Here is a 17,006-nt window from a genome sequence, read left to right as displayed (position 1 = left end):
TCAGAGAGGCCTATAATATGCTTTACGTGGCATTCTGTAGTATTGACAGTATGTTCTCTACCCTTTACTTTCCATCCACTCGTTTTGGTTTCTTTTCATCAAATTGTTTACCTTTCTTAACTGTTTTAAAAAACTTTTTGACAAAATGTCTAAATAGTATACTGAAAGGAATAAACTGATCTCTAGTTTGCAATTTGGGTTTCACAAAGGCCTTGGAGCATGTGATGTCCTTACAATTTGGTCTTCTTCTTAACATCATTACCCTGTATTGAATTTTTAAGTAATAGATTGCAAAGAATTGCTATTGATGGGCCCCATAGTGAGTATAGAAATGTGATATCTGGTGTTCCTCTGGGTAGTGTTATTGGTCCATTACTTTTCATATACTATATACACATGATATGTGGTTTGGCCTAGAAAACAAGCTCATTACATATGCAGACAATACTCCTGATTTCATCAATTCCATTTCTTGAATGTAGATCTGGGTTTATTGAATCTCTAAGTACAGTAGAGATCTAGCCAAAATTAGTGCATGGTTCAAATTAAGGGGCAGGAAGTTAAACCCTATCAATCCGTGAAGTTCCCTATGATTGTAAGTAGGTTGAGGAATGTGGCTCCTCAACATCCAAATATTGGCATTGATAATGTTTCTTAATCATATACAACTTCTTTAGAATTTTAGTTTTGATTTTATGATTGCAAATTTATTTTTCAGAAACACATTCTTCTGTTTCTTCTTCAACTGAACAAAAAGTTGGCGTAAAGAGAAAGTCTTTTAAGATTTTAAGAGATCAATCTCCTCTGAAGAAATGTTTTAATTCTCTTATTCTGCCCTCTTTTGAATATTGTTCTGTCTGGTCTGCAGCTGCTGACTCTCATTTTAATTTGTTGGACAAAAATCTGCGGTTTGTCATTTCTTATTCCTGATTTTTATATTAAATCTCTGTCACCATAGTTCAGTTAGTTTTTCATGGATGTTCCATAAGATTTTTTATACTTCTGACCATCCTTTGAATTCAGATCTTCCCAGACTGTACCATCTTGTAAATAGTACCAGGTATGCAGTTAGTTCTAACAGTTTTGCTTTATCATAAGGCTCAATACTACACAGTATTCTTGAATTTTTATTCCAGTTGTGACCAGATTGTGGAAGGATTTTCTTAATCAGGTAGTTGAATCAGTGGAACTTCAGAAGTTCAAACTTGCAGCAATTGTTTTTATGTGGAACAGGCAGTCATGAGTCTTATTAGTTAATATATGACATATCTATCCTTTCCCTCACTGAGCTATTTTTGCCTGTGGGAGGCCTTGGGCTTATAGCATCCTCCTTTTTTAACTAGGGTTGTAGCTTATCTAGTAGTAACAATGATAACTGTTGTGCTTAAGTATTTACTTCTCATTTAAGAACAAGTTTGCCAGGTAAGTAAGTACATTGTCAGTACCATGTACTATTAGAGAAATTGCTAAAAAAAATCTGCATTGATAACATGGAATTATTTTATCTTTCAGTCTCCAGGAGCCTTTACATTTAATAAAGTCTTCAGATTAAGATTGATGATCATTAACCAATTGTAAACTAAAGAGGCACTTTGTAAAATAAGCAAACCGTTTTACAACTTACCAATCATAAGCTAAAAAGGCTTTTTGTAAAACAAACAAACCGTTTATAACTTATGAATCTTAAGATAAAGAGTCTCTTTGTAAAATAAACTTAATTCTGACACTAAATGAAAACCCTTTCACTCTTTATTAGGCGTATACTTTCGGCAAAGCTGGAAGACTAGCCATACGAACGCTAGTTAGCGCAAGGTAGGTGGGATAGCTGGCTACCCTGCTCACACACCCACCTGTGTTGTCTTGTGACTTTTTCTTTTGGCTCGGCCTAGAGTGGACGTTGTCTCTCTCCACCTCCAACTCTGACTGCTGTTTGACTAATTCTCTTTTGTTTTTCTCTTTCAGTCGTGACAGTTTTTTTCTTAAGTCGTCATGTGGACATGTCCAGGACTTGAGGGGCGCACATGCGGCACCTTCATGTCCTCAGTCTGAGAGGGACTCTTCTTCTTCGGGGTCTTCATTGAAGTCGAAAAACCTTAGACTTCTTCTTAACCCCATCCGTACGAGGCAACAGTTCCTGCTCAGTAGCTGTATACAAGATTTTTTACTATCGCATATGTTATTTGATAACCTGTATTTTCATGTTTATTTTGCATATTTGCATATTTTATCACTACTGACCAAAAGAAAAATTTTATATAATTTAATAACTTTCTATTTTTAATTTTAATCTAAATAACCGAGTATTTGTGCATTCATATACTTCCTCTATATTGTTTATTGATTAGAAATATTTTTTATTAAATTCGTTTTTTATATTTTTCTCTCAAAACAATAAAGCTCTGCGATTATGAGTAAATCCAAGTGACTATGTAATAATTCCACAATAGATAGCCTTCGAAATATATAGAAAACTAGTCGATAAAATATTTTACTGTACAAAAAAATGTTGTAAAAATCTCTATTTCCTTTTACATAAAATATCTACAATAATGTATAATTACAAAGAATACGATAAAGTTTTCTAATGATGAGAGAGAGAGAGAGAGAGAGAGAGAGAGAGAGAGAGAGAGAGAGAGAGAGAGAGAGAGAGAGAGAGAGAGAGAGAGAGAGAGAGTGTGTGTGTGTGCGTGTGTGTGTATCCTATCACTGGGGTTGGTATATGATATCAGATAACCCTCCCTTAAATCGGTCTGTATATAACAGACCGACAGCGATATGTATCTATATATCTATATATATATATATATATATATATATATATATTAGGGGAGAATAACTATTTTTTCCACTTTACTATATAGGTCCCCACCACCCTCACTATCCTCCTCCCCTCATTTATCTTCCTCATCAGTGTCAATAACCTTCTCCCTTCATACCATTTGAACTCTATTCTTTCCAGTTCACTGTTGATCCTCTTCTTTTATCTTTTCCATGTTCTCCAATGCCTCCCTGTGTCTCTTTTTGGGGCATTTGAATTTTCTGAAATATAAGTGGTTTTATATATATATATATATATATATATATATATATATATATATATATATATATATACACACACATACATATATATATATATATGGTATATACACACATATATATACATATATATAGAATGATCTTGCATCTAGGGACCATTCTAACTCTATCGGAGTTATCCTGGATAGAGCGTCCGCTGTCACATTGCGGAACCCCTGAAGGTGAACTGCTGACAAGTGCCATCTCTTCTTTTCTGCTAAGTGGAAGATGGCCAACATCACTTGGTTGAGTTGAGGCGATCTCGAGCCTTGGCGATTCAAACATATCACCACTACCTTGCTGTCCAAAACCAGTCATGTGGATTGAAGGGCGAGGGGATAATTTCCTCATGTGAGGAAGACTGCCATGGCCTCCAAACTGTTGATATGGAAGGTCTTGAATAGGGAGGACCAAGTTCCTTGTACTCTGCGTTGATGAGAGTGACCTCCCCATCCTTCCAACGATGCATCCGTGTAGATGACGACTGAGGGTGGAGGCGGCTGCAGAGGTGTTGACCTCTTGAAGTTCCTGGCCTCCGACCATGGCTTGAGAAGTGATCGTAGCCAAATCGGTATTGGTCTTCTTAGATCTCTTCGATCGTTTGATGCGTATCTTCTCTAGACTCCTGACGCATCTTTTAGCTGTGCTCTTAGCACTGGGTCTGTCACTGATGCAAACTGAAGGGAGCCTAGAACTCTCTCCTGTTGGCGTCTTGAAATCCTGTTGGATTTTTGAAGTCTATTGACAGATCCCGCTATCTCTTTCCTCTTCTTTAATGGAATGGAGAGACGATGTGACTGTAAGTCCCAATGTATGCCTAGCCATTGGAATTTCTGAGCTGGAGATAGTCGAGACTTCTTGGTATTGATCTTGAATCCTAGATGTTCCAGGAACTGGATCACTTTCTTGGATGCTTGCATGCATTTCGACTCGGATGCTGCCCACACCAGCCAATCGTCCAGATGGGATATCACCTGGACACCCTGTAGGCATAGTTGTTGAACGACTGCTACTGCAAGCTTCGTGAAGATCCTTGGGGCTATGTTTAGTCCGAAGAGCATGGCTCTGAAAGTGTACTTTCTTTTTTGTAGCCTGAATCCTAGGTAGGAGGAGAGTTGACGATTGATCGGAACGTGCCAATAGGCATCTGCCATGTCTATGGAGACTGTGTATGCCCTTTTGTCGTTCTCGATAAACTTGTTGAGTGGCGACAGATCCAGAATGACTCTGAGTTTGTCTGAGTCCTTCTTGGGAACAGAAAACAGCCTTCCTTGGAATTTGATGGACTTTTCCCTCTTTATCACCCGTTTGCTCAAGAGCTCTCGGGTATATTCTTCCAGAACAGGGGTGGAGTGTTGGAAGAACCGAGGAAATGATGGTGGAGCTGTCTTCTAGCTCCAACCTAGTCCGTTCTTGATTAGGCTGTGGGCTCAGGGATCGAAGGTCCAACGATCCCGGAAGAGTCGGAGTCTTCCTCCTACCGGAAGCATCTCATTGCTTCTGGTTTCCGGAGGGCTTGCCTCCTTGACCGCGTCCTCCCCTACCTCCTCTTCCTCTCGAGGGACATCTAGAGGAACCTCTATTGGATCCTCTACCTTTCGGGCGAAAGGTAGTGGACTGCCTCTCATAGGCGGGAGTAAAGGCTGGTGACTGAGTCACCACCCGAGGTACCATCTGGTAGGTGGTTTGGGGCTGTGCCACCATCTGTGGCACCGTGGTCATGGGAAGTTGTCGTCTAGCAGGGCGAGAAGGCACTCTTGGCCTCTTTGTCTTCTTCTTCGGTTGGGGACCCTCATCCGGAGAAAACTTCCTCTTGGCCGACATGCCCCACTTCTGGAGAAGATTTCTATTCTTCGTGGCGGCCTTGTCGACTATCTCTTTGACCAATTCATTTGGGAATAGGTCCTTCCCCCAGATATTGGAAGATATCAACTTCCTGGGTTCGTGTTTGACCGCAGCCGAGGCAAACACGAACTCTCTACAAGCCCTTCTTGCCCTAACAAAGCTGTAAAAGTCCTTAGTTAGGGTTGCTGAATGAGCTTTAGCCAAGACCATGAACATATCCAGGGATCTTTGTTCACTGGCCATTACCTCCATAGACACCTGGAGGGATAGAGAGGCAGCTAGTCTCTCCTTTGTATCTTGTTCCCTGCGTAATAGAAATCAGACAACATGGGGAGTTTTTCGCTGAACTGACGTCCAGTGATATCAGTCTCCAACTTCCCGACTGAGAAGGTAAGCTGAATATCCTTCCAGTCATTGTGATCCGTTGGCAAAGCTAGGGAAAGGGGCGTACACTCCTCCAGTGCAGGGCAGGGTTTCCCAGCTTCCACTGCCTTAATCACCTCGTTAAACGACTTTTCCGCAAAGGGGAAAGCCATAGTTGCTGGAGCAAGAAAAGAGGGATGTTTCTTGCTCAGGGCTGGCACCTCTGAATTGGTGAAGCCTTTGTCCCTCAAGCTGCTGGCTAGCAAAGCCTGAGCCTTCGCATGGTCAAGCACTATGACCTTCTTAGGCTCTGTCTCCTCCTTGGATACCGGTTCTGCCTTTAACCGAACGAAGCAGTCTGGATAGAACTCAAAGCTGGGCTAGAACTCCATGTCCTCGATAAGGACAGTTCCCAGCTTCTCTGAAATGAAGATCTTACCGTTTGTAATCGGCATGTACTTGGCATCCCTCCGTAAGTTTACCTCGGAACATGAGGGAAGATCCTTTACGTTGAGTCTCCGTTGAGACCCACGGGACGCTGTTATCTGAAGGATCTCCTTCCTGAATGCAGCTTCCCTTTGTTCGCTCTTCTTCTTGAACATTTCCATCATTGCTTTGATGGCAGACAGTGTCATCCGACACCCCAGGTTGAGGAGCGGAGGACTTAGAGGGCACAGTTTCTGGAGCAGGAACCGACGAAACAGTGACTGTTTCGACTTTATCCTCTTCCGTCTCGGGAGCCAACGTTGACTCCTCATCTCGACCTTCCGCCAGAAGGTCCTTTTCGGTGTTCTCTGACACCTCTGACATCCTCTCATCATCTAGATGGATGTCCTTCATCGTATCCGAGACATCCATGTCGACGGCTATCTGGATGCAAGAGATCTCAGGGTGAGGCTGAGGAATAACAGCATCTGCAGATGCTTTGGGGAATAGAAGGGCTCTCATACGCTCACTATGGAGGCAAGGCCCCGTGGCATTCTTTTGGAAGCCACAAACCCATTTGCGCAGCTTATTCCGAGCTGCATCCCTTGACTCCGTTGACTTGGGATTTTCAAAAGCCTCATACAACAGGTTTTTACATACCATACATACCTGTGGGTCCCAGTATTTGAGAGGTCCCTTGGTGATGGAGCAGTGGGAGTGTGTCCTACACCCCAGATGGCCATAGACGCTCCTGCTACGGACGTTTCAGAAGACACTATCGCACTTCACATGGTCCTCCTGTAAAGAAAGGAAAATAAAATGAGTATAACGTAGTCTATCTCACTGGATAAACTTATAAATATTATGATAATATTTTCCATTTTATTTTATTGCATATAGCTCAGGATAGATAAGCTAGAAATGAAATAGGAAAGACACATATGTGTGTTTCCCCGCCCAGCCAATTGCTGTGACCTCCCTCAATATTAATTCTAGAGTTATCCTCTTTTAAGAGGCCCGATGGAAGAGTCTAGTCTATAAGGATAGAATAGTGTAAACAACACCCACTTCCAAGAGAGTTAATAATGAGGGTCAAATAACTGATCATCTATCAGTATAAAGAAAGGGAATTCCTTTCCCAATCTTATAAGGTCTCAACAATATACTGCGCTTGGATACACAGAGTATGTTGGAAATTTTAACTATTGCATACTTTTATACTATAGTTTTCTGTTTGCAGTATATTCTATACTACAGATATACAGTACTGGCTACTGTATATACATATAATATAGTTGCTGCTGGCATACAGCTGGCAAGGCTAGTACCTAAGGCTCAATTCAACTGACACAATATTGATACATTTTTATGGCCGGCGACCCGCCGGGTTCCGGCGGCCTGCCGGACGCTGGCGGGTCACCGGCTGTCGGCACACTATCCCCGCCAGCATACAATGTGACGTGGTAGTGGCTGGAATACCAGCCACAAGTCTAGCATGCATCTTGCCGGCAAGGTTAGTGGCCAGCAGCCGTCAGTTAGGTTAGTAGCTGGCGGCACTAGCCAATAGAGAGAGAGAAAGCAAGGAGTGAAGGGTGAAGTACGAGTTGCGGCACTAGCCACTGAATCACTTCCTTCCCCCTGAATGAGGGTTCTAATAGAAGGGGAGAATATAAAATAATCAAGCTTCCACCCATCCACCTCCATGCCGGTATCTGCCGGCGTAGGGTGTGGATGGCAGCCCAAGGAAGGACTGAAGAACACTAAGGCAAATGGGTCTCTTGTTGGCAGCTAGACCTGCCGCTACAGCTATCCCGGAGCTCATGTCCGATAAGGAAGCTTTACGACTAACCCATACTTGCAGGAACCCAAGCCGGCCCTACAGCCTGCCGGCAATCGGCGAGATTGTAGGACAATGGCCACAGTGATGTGATGGCTAGGCCATCACTAAAGGACAGAATGAGAAGGGGAAAAGGGTTCTGTATAAGATGTGAGAGGAGCCGGTGGCATGCCGGCCCTACCACACCTAAAGGAAGCTCTGTTTCAGTATCGGCGCCATCCTAGGCGGACGGGGAATACATTCCCCAGCCTATGGTCTGCCAATACAGTAAGGGGGGCCGGCATCATCTAGCCGCCTCCCTTAATTATAGAGAAACAGAGTTCCAATGCTGGTATCATCCTAGGCAGTAAAATAAACACTATTCTTCAGCCTAGGGTCTGCAAGCACAGGACTAGTCGACTAAACCACAGGGAGAAGGGGATCACATGACCCCTTCAAGTGCAGTCTAGGGAGGCCAAGCCTCCTATGCCAACCAACAATATTCGACAGGGGAGTACATTCACCCTATCGATTAGCTGCCGGCACACGACATGTACTCTGAGGTTCTGACCCAAACCCAAAGCTCACCATCAGTAGCTAGGTGAAGGGGCAGAAAACCCTAGCCTAACCTTGCGAGAATGACAATTCGAGTTAAGATCAACTAGGATTGTAGCCAAAGGCTACACTCAGAGGAAAGGAGGGATTACCCTATATATGAGGGTAACCTGGGAGATGTATGAAAGTATACTAAAGCCACTAGGCTGCTAGCCTAGCGACAGCAAGATCGACTACCTAACTCATCAAAGCTCTCTTCGTATACTATCTTAGAAGAGGAAATTATATGCAATCCATATATCTTGCATGTATAAATTGCCTATTATCTTCATTTAAATTTAATAGCATTAGGAACACTTGTTATATAATGCAAGAGAGTAAACTATAACGCCTAGGCTAGGAAGCCTAGCATAAGCAAGATTGGCTACCTAATTCGCCGAAACTAATGCGAATACTATCGGCATAATATAAATAATTCCTAGCAATGAAGACTAAATAGCTAATTCTATTTGTATAAGCTATTATACCGGGAAGGTCGTTCTGGCTAACTAAATAACTCATGCGTTACGAACGACAGCGCCGAAGGCGCCTCCGGTCTAGGCAATAGCTCTGCCAAAAAATTAGTTTTAATTCACTTTAATTTTTACTTTACGGCCAGAGCTAAATTTGTACAGCATAAGAATCAAATACCCAACTTTCCAGAGGCAGAAGAAGCAGGAGATTACATAATAAATCCTGTTTACGGGAGAGCACTGGGAAAAACACCGAGCGACACCGCTACAGAAAAAGGAAATAAAGATGGCGGCGATCATAGCACCATCTGGATGGATGATTATAGCGCCATCGGGGTACTTTAGCAGTAATGGAGGAAAGGAACTTAATAACGGGTCCTCTTTTATTTTGCCACTTTTCCCCTTGAAGCGTAAACGCTATGCGGGGTGCAGATTGCTATGTGGCGTGTCAAGAATACGTCCCTTGATATTATGCAATATTCTAAAAGAAGAAACTTTAAGGATATTTGCGCCAGGAGTTAGAATTCTGGTCACCTTTCCCATTCACGGGTGAGGTCCTCCCCTGAGTACTCTTCTCTATGTAGTTCGTCAAATTGCTGCCCTGTTTCACCTCCGCCGTTTTCCAGCCCTTTGGAGTGCGACTCTCCTTTGGAGAATACTCTCCCCCGGAAAGCTCGACACGGGACCTTGTCTCTTCATCCTGTTCCTGCACTTGACTCGAGGAGTGCTCGTCATCACCTTAGAGGATCCTACAAACCTTTGTCAATGGAACGCAGCCCTTTCCGCATGTCCCTGCGATCGTCCTTGCCCTACCACAGATGTCTCACCTATGATGACCCTTGAGATTGACACACTCATTGTTCTCCTCGCGCCTGTTCCAGGAGCTCGCCAGTGTGAGATCCTTGATCTGTTTGCTACCATGCATCTTGTAGAGACCAGTCTCCTGCGCATCATTGTGTTTTAGCGTGCTTCTACACTTCACGCTACCCAAAAGCTCATTGTCAACGACATTTGGACTTTCCTTATGCTCGTCACTCATCTTCGGATCATCGCTACGCTCCCAGACAATCCACATGTGATCGTCATCTTGAGCCTGCTCATCCTGAGCGCGAGCATCCTTCTACTTGCAACTACCTTCCTGCTCGAGACCTGCAGTCTACGCATGATTGCTTCCCTGTGTGTGACTACCATTCCATGCTTGATTTGCTTCCTGCACGCTACAATGACGAGCTTTCTCCTAGATCTACTAGAGCATCGCAAAACCCAGCCCCTGGGCGTGCGATGAAGCACACTCGCCCAGACCTTCTAGATCATCGTGCACACCAGCGCCTACGCATTCCACTGACGCACCTTCACCAAAATCTGCTAGATCAAGCCCTGCGTGCATCTTTCCTTCTGCTCGTGACCTCCCGATAGCTCGTAATGTGGTAGTTTCTATCAGGCAACACGTTATCTCCCAACAAAGTTTGAGCGTCAGGTTCTATGGAGCCCAGCAAGAGATCCTCCAGTGAACCATGGTCAACCAGTTCCATTCCAAGCCACCCACAAGGACGCAGTGAAGGAGCAGAAGTATGTCATAACTCGTTCAGCATGTTCTCCAACTTGCTTTTTCAAGCCAGAGCAAGAGGCTATGCTGGTTCTAATACTCCCTCCTTTTCAGGTGCCGAAACCGCGGACCTTCAGAAGGCAGTCTCCACCCTGTAGACTCCCCAGTGAGAAGTCCTCCCTGATTCTATCCTTCGAGGAGGAAGTTCCGTGGTTTGACACCTTGGGGAAGGTGGTGAGTCGGGCTGTTTTAAACACCTGAAGCTCCTTGATTAACAAGTAGCAGATGATGGAGGGCAGATGTTACCTGGGATTAAGTCTGGAATGAATGATAAGAGTGACTGGCATCTTCTTTCTTTCATCTTCCCTTGTCTTGGGGCACAGCACCTACAGTACGCTGCAAGCTGGCCTCCGGTGTCTGCAGGTAGAACCATTTCCCTTGTGTAACCTGATATATGATCATACAATATATTTGTTACATCCCCATTTCCCCTAGTCTTGTGGGAATTGGGCAATGTCCATTGGTTTGTTCAAATAAGTCCTAGGACTCTAAAAGTACTTACCTGGATAAGTCAGAGTGCTTAGTTATCACACAATTGCTTGGGTTGCTCAGACCACTAAACGTGTGCACATGCACGGAAGTTTAGTGAGGTGTCAGGGTGATTCCTCTATTAGATTGTGTGGAGCACGGAGGAACACCTCTTGTCAAAAACCAGCCTGTTGGTTAGGACTTCTACCCACTTTAGGGTGAGCCTTCTCTAATGAAAGTGTAAGGGTTTGTATTAGTGATGGAGCAAATGACAAATTTGAAAGTAATTTGTATCTTTCCTAATGGTACAAGCCTTGAGCTCTTTCTACAAATTTGTCCTGCCAGCACCTATCCCCCTGCAATTCCTGTCTGCAATCAAAAGTTAAAATAGAACACAAGTGTGTGTATGAGTGGGGTAGCTGGTACTACCTCCTACCTAACTGGCGGTTGGGTAGTTATACCTCGCTAAAAGTCTTATGGCTAGTCTCCTAGCTTCGCTGAAAGTATACTCCTGGCATATTCTTGCCGTGTTCTCCTCTGTCCTCATACACTTGACAACATTGAGACTACCAAGAAATTCTTCCTCACTCAGGAGGTTAACTACTGCACTATAATTGTTCAGTGGCTACTTTCCCTTGGGTTTTTGTTAGTGCTATAGCCTCTGTATCATGGTCTTCCACTGTCTTCGGGTAGGATTCTCTTGCTTGAGGGTATACTCGAGCAAACGTTTTTCTCTTATTTCTCTAACTTTTTTTTTTAAGTTTTTATAGTTTATGTATGAAAGATATATTTTAATGTTACTCTTCTTAAAATATTTTATATTCATTACTTTTCTTGTAGTTTATCCATTTCCTTATTTTCTTTCCTCACTGGACTTTTTTCCTATTAGAGCCCTTGGGATTATAGCATACTGCTTTTCCAATTAGGATTGTAGCTTAGCAAGTGACAATAATAACAATAAAGAGCTTCAGGTTTATATCGTAAGGAAAAATAAAAATTACTTTCAAAATTGTAATTTTTTGCAAGAAATCAAAAGCTGCTGTAAAGATGGGAACCACTTTATATTACAGCTCTAGAGGTGGGAGATGGTAACCTCTATCTGGTGTCTACCTTGTAATTCTACCTGCAGAGATCCATGCCTTCAAAAAGTAGTTTGTTCCAAAATTCATAGAACAACAAGTCCCTTTCAACAAGGGCTATTGATATTCTATTGATCCTCTCTCCATGTGTAAAACCCACAATGTGAGAAAAATTGCTTCTTCACTAGTGTTTTTGGGAAATATGTAATTTCAGGACATCCAGAGCCATACGGGTTTGTCTGGATATAGGGTGAACATTAGATTTTACCTGAAATAAATCCAAAAGGCATTCGCGAGTAGTATTTGGCTCATTCATAGTCCCTACAAAGGGAATCCAGAGAAAGGAAGGCCCATTCCAGCCAGGTCCTTTAACAGGAGTATAATGACAGACATTCAGTATTTCTCCAGAGTTATCCCTTATGAAGTGAGAGTTACACTTTGTTAGTTTTTCTGCTCATCTTTGCACTCATGGTTAATTTGTTTAAATTGTTTGCTGGGTAGTAGACGGTTGTCCTCAATGGTGCTCAAGTCTACTCGGTTATTGCTCTGGTACTAGTCCTTGGAGATCATACAATACTTTAACATCAGAAACTATTTTTGCGCAGGAGCTGTGTGGTCTCCAAGACCCTTCCTCCTTCGATTCTCCGAGTTGGAAGATGGTGGTTGGGAACAAGTTGGTGCACATGTCTCCAGCTGTAGTGATGGTTCTCGGTGATGACGTATCACTTATAGCAAGATGATTCCAGCATTAGAGGTGCTTTGTTGAGTTCAATAGTGACTGAACTTGAGGATCTTTGTTATAAACATGGAGACCATGTTTTGCATGTTAATGAATTGGCCCTAGAGCAGGGAAGACAATATATATTTGGTAATTTGGTCATATTTTAATTACCTGTTCTAGCCTTTTACAGTAAAGTCCTTGGAGACCACACATCTCCCTAAAAATAGGTTGGTTTTAATTCATGAGACTTGGAATGAGGGCACTTCAAGTAATGTATAGAATGTGTTTCTTGAAGCACTAAAATTAGTTTGAATGTATTCATTAAAACAGCAGAGTTCTTCTTTGAAGTAATTGAATATAATCATAGTACAATGGGGTGGAAGTTGAAAAATGACTGCTGTAGATCTGATCTATGCTCAGATTATTCCTTGGTCCCTCATCACATATTTTCATTAGGGATTCTTAGAGTGCTTGATTATTTGAGTTATATGACACCATTAACTTGAAGGTCATTGGCATTAAATTCAAAAGTATCAGAGTGAGGCTTCGCTGTACAATGTACAGTAGTACAGTACATAAAATACCAAGAGTCAGTAGTGTGGAATTTAGATATAGATATTTACTTTTGTTATTCTTTAAGCTCTGCAGTTTTCTCTCAATCTTATATTTGAATATCCTCAAGATTATTTTTGACAAAAAAGGTATATATGGTGTTTCATGTAAGAGATACTCATTAATTCATTATAAAAGCACAGTAAAATAGCTACCACCAATTAATTAATAGTTACTAGAATTAAATACACTAGTATACTACTAATTTTTTATTCATAATTGTATCCCTTACAGAAACTTGGTTGTATGGCCATCCGTAACATGGTTGCCCGTGTTCCAGAGAATCAGAAATACTTTTTAGAAATAGGTGCAGAGAATATAATTCAACAGGCTTTGGAAAATCATGGTCAGCCTATGAAAGATGTTACTCAAGCTGCTCTTAGAGACTTGGGTGCCGATGTAAAGTTGCAAGAGCAGTGGAAGGGAACAGGCCATGAAATCAACCGTTAGAAGATTATTAAAAAAAATTTATATCTGAAAAATTCTTTTATTTGCTCCATAGTCAGGTGACCAGCATAAAGCAGTACACCCTTATTGCAAGAAGTTAGCTTACTTTCATTTTGTTTTAAACAGTCATAAATTAAGTATGAAGCATATCATACTGTTAACAACCACTCACAAAATATATTATATGTAAGGTACAGTAATTGTTCAACTCGACAAAGTAACGGAGCTAACAGCAATTCGGTCTGGATAAAGTTACACACTTGAACCTGGACAACACTTAACGGCTTCAAGATGTAAACAAAGTTGTCAGGGGTATCTTATGGTTTCCTCTTGTGCTATTTTCATAATGAATGTACAGTATGTACATGTGCATTATTTATTATTTTTAAAAAAATTTTACTGCATTTTTCAACATGATTTATTAACGTAGAGAACAACGTAAGATAGCGTAAAATGGCATAACACTGATTTTAATTTTGTATTAATGAAGTAAAATTGGACTGACATTGGCTGAACAGGCATGTAGAGGGTTATTACTGTAATTGGTCTTTAATAACGGATTCATTTTATGTCAAAAGTTAAACTCCATCTACAGTAGGAATATTTAAAACATTTAAATTTCTGGATTCTTAGAAGTAGTTTGTGTAACTAATTTATTCAAATTGGAATTTTACATACTGAGCATTTTTATTTTGCACCATATGTCTGTACATAGATTTTCAAGCCAGTTATGGGGGAATTGTATTTCTTGCAGTTAGTGGTTATCTGGTTTAAGTAATACTGTGGCAACTAACTTTTGTCCGAAGTTTAATATTGTGCCGGGGAGTGTGCTTTTTGAATAATTTAAACATGTTGGTTCTTGTATTGGTTAAAAGAGTATTTCAGAGAGTTTTTCCTCATTGTTGCAATTGCACTTACTTTTATTCCTAAAATGCATTTATGATAATTTGTAAGAAAATTGTAGAAGATGCACTAATTAAAATGGAGCTGTTGTAAGTAGAGGATATGTCTTTTCAGAACTGTGCTATGGTTGTCTGGAATTACACATGTGCACTGTATTACAAAACTTTGCTGACCTATTGATTTGAGTTAGTGTCACAAACTAGCGTCACAATAAGGCAGTCTGAAAGAGGCACCTACTCGTTACACTAATTTTATACTGTTCTGGTATGGTTTCTCATTGTAGGAAGATTATTATGCATAGCTTTACTTTATATACTGTAACAGTATTTGACTCATTTTTCTTAATAAAATTTTTACTAATTTTGAATGGCTTTTACTCATGTCTTTGTACAGTTCCTCAATGAAACCTAGTTATTTAAGGTTCTGACTAGGCCCGTAACATTGTTAAATTTAATCTGGAGATCCTAGGCAGTCTATCATAGCAATCCATGTTTGCCAACGGTTATATAAGCAGATGACCAACCTGGTAGAGTAACGTGAACTTTGGGTGTGGAAGAAATGGCCCCCTAAATCTCGGTAAAATCACTGGCAGTAGGGTAACAGATTGGGTTTAAGGCAATAGACAAGATGTCTTATCAGCTTCAACTCCTGATGCCTGGTGGATGGACCGGCAGAGGTGACTTTCCTTAGATAAGCACTGGGCATCAAAAAGAACTGGCTATCCTTAGATGAATCTAGCCAATGAATCCTGAATGGATTTTGTCAGTCTATGGAAAGAAAAAATGACAGAATGGCCCCCAGCCTTGGGAGTAGCTGGGTGCTAGGAATCTCCCAGTTTGTAAAGACTGAAGAAATATAGTAAATTTGTATTTGGAATATAAGAACCATGAATAAAATTCAAGGGGTATTAGTTTGTTGAGTGTGGTTGGAAAAGTGTATGGTAGAGTACTAATTGATAGGAATAAGGATAAAACAGATAATGCAATTTTAGAAGTACCGGGTGGTTTTAGAAGAGGTAGGGGATGTATGAATCATATTTTTACAGTTAGGCAGATAAGCAAGAAATATTTAGCAAAAGGTAAGGAGGTGTATGTTGTGTTTATGGATCTAGAGAAAACGTATGATAGAGTTGATAGGGAAGGGATGCAGAATGTGATGAGGTTATATGGAATTGGTGGAAGGTTGTTGGAAGCAGTGAAGAGTTTCTACATAGGCAGTAAAGCATGTGTTAGGATAGGAAATAAAGTGAGCAAGTGGTTTCCAGTGAGAGTGGGACTGAGACAGGGATGTGTGATGCCAGTTGTTCAGTTTCTCTGTTGTTGGAGTGGGGAGAGAGGTAAATTCTTGAGTGCTTGGCCGAGGATTGAAACTGATAGACGAGATTTATCATGAGTGGGAGGTAAATCATTTGTTGTTTGTGGATGATACTGTGCTGGTTGCAAACCATCTCTACTTAATATCATACTCAAATAATGAGTAAAAGTGTCATAAATACTTATGAATTGTAAGTGATTATTAGATATTTTGTTTTTTTATGTATACGTTAGTGGTAACGAAGGCCTTAGATATACCTTTCCACTTGCGTCTGTTTATGGTCTTTCTGTGCCAGTCCACATCCACAATATTTCTTGTGGCTGGTCGCGTTTCTTCAGAGTGAAGTGTTCCAAGGAAAGCAAGTGAATCCTATATGGTATAATTTGACAAAAATTAATAAAACGTATGTATCACAATATAAATTTATCATATCTTAGCTTCATGAGGTCTCCATCTATGGGATAACCTATTACACTAGTTAAAATACAAAGCACTTGTGGATTAGACCAGCTCTAATAAATAAAAAGTATCTTAATGGGGAGCACTCTCTATAGTCTAGACTCTAGACTGGTGTCTTTTATCTTAAATCTTCTTTAGAATCATATATTAGAGAAATGAATCTGGATAAGGCATCCCTTGTGATGAAAACAAGATTAAATATGCTCAACTTAAAAGCGAATTTCAGGGGAAAATATGAAGATAATTTGTGTGACCTGTGCAAAGACGAAGAAGATATTACCGAACATTTATTTCTATGCCCAATATTAGGACAACTAATGAATGTAGACATAAGTTTAGGTACGCTGAAAAATCCTAGCAGGGATCTAGATGCATTTGTAGGTAGAGCAATGCATATAAAAGAAGAATTTAAGAAGTCCAAACTGACAACAATAGGTTGCCAAAACTTATGATAGAAAGGTGTTATTTTATCTAATTTCAAAGTAGAATGGAATAAAAGTAAAGATTGAGAATCTCATTGCGGTATTAATTTACTTAAGGCACAGGTAATATAAACTTAATAACAATAATAAGAATAAGCTTAGAAGCTTTGCACCTATCTATAAAGGGATAGAGGGCCCGCAAACTTATTTTGCGGAGTGAACAATGAGGAACCAGGAACCAGGAGAGAGATTTAGGCGCTAGAAAAAAAAAAATTAAGTTCGTTACTGATTGTTGGTAGAAGCACTAGAATCTTTATGAATAATCACGATTTTTGTTGCCATAATTTTGTTGAAAACAAGACGTAAAAGGTAAAATATTTCAC

The 17,006-nt window shown here is 40.8% G+C and overlaps 1 protein-coding gene across 1 annotated transcript in view; it reads left to right on the top strand.

Moving 5' to 3' along the window:
- The window catches only part of LOC137629638 (armadillo repeat-containing protein 6), a 62,088-nt gene extending 47,297 nt beyond the window's left edge, over positions 1 to 14,791 (top strand). The window contains exon 10 of the mRNA XM_068361156.1: positions 13,313 to 14,791. Coding sequence (XP_068217257.1) covers positions 13,313 to 13,528 — 216 coding nt within the window. The 3' untranslated portion in view covers positions 13,529 to 14,791. The remainder of the gene's footprint in view (positions 1 to 13,312) is intronic.
- Positions 14,792 to 17,006: the final 2,215 nt, after the last annotated feature.

This window comes from Palaemon carinicauda, chromosome 37, assembly GCF_036898095.1.
Source record: "Palaemon carinicauda isolate YSFRI2023 chromosome 37, ASM3689809v2, whole genome shotgun sequence".
NCBI lineage: Eukaryota > Metazoa > Arthropoda > Malacostraca > Decapoda > Palaemonidae > Palaemon > Palaemon carinicauda.
This window is presented reverse-complemented; position numbering and strand designations above follow the sequence as displayed.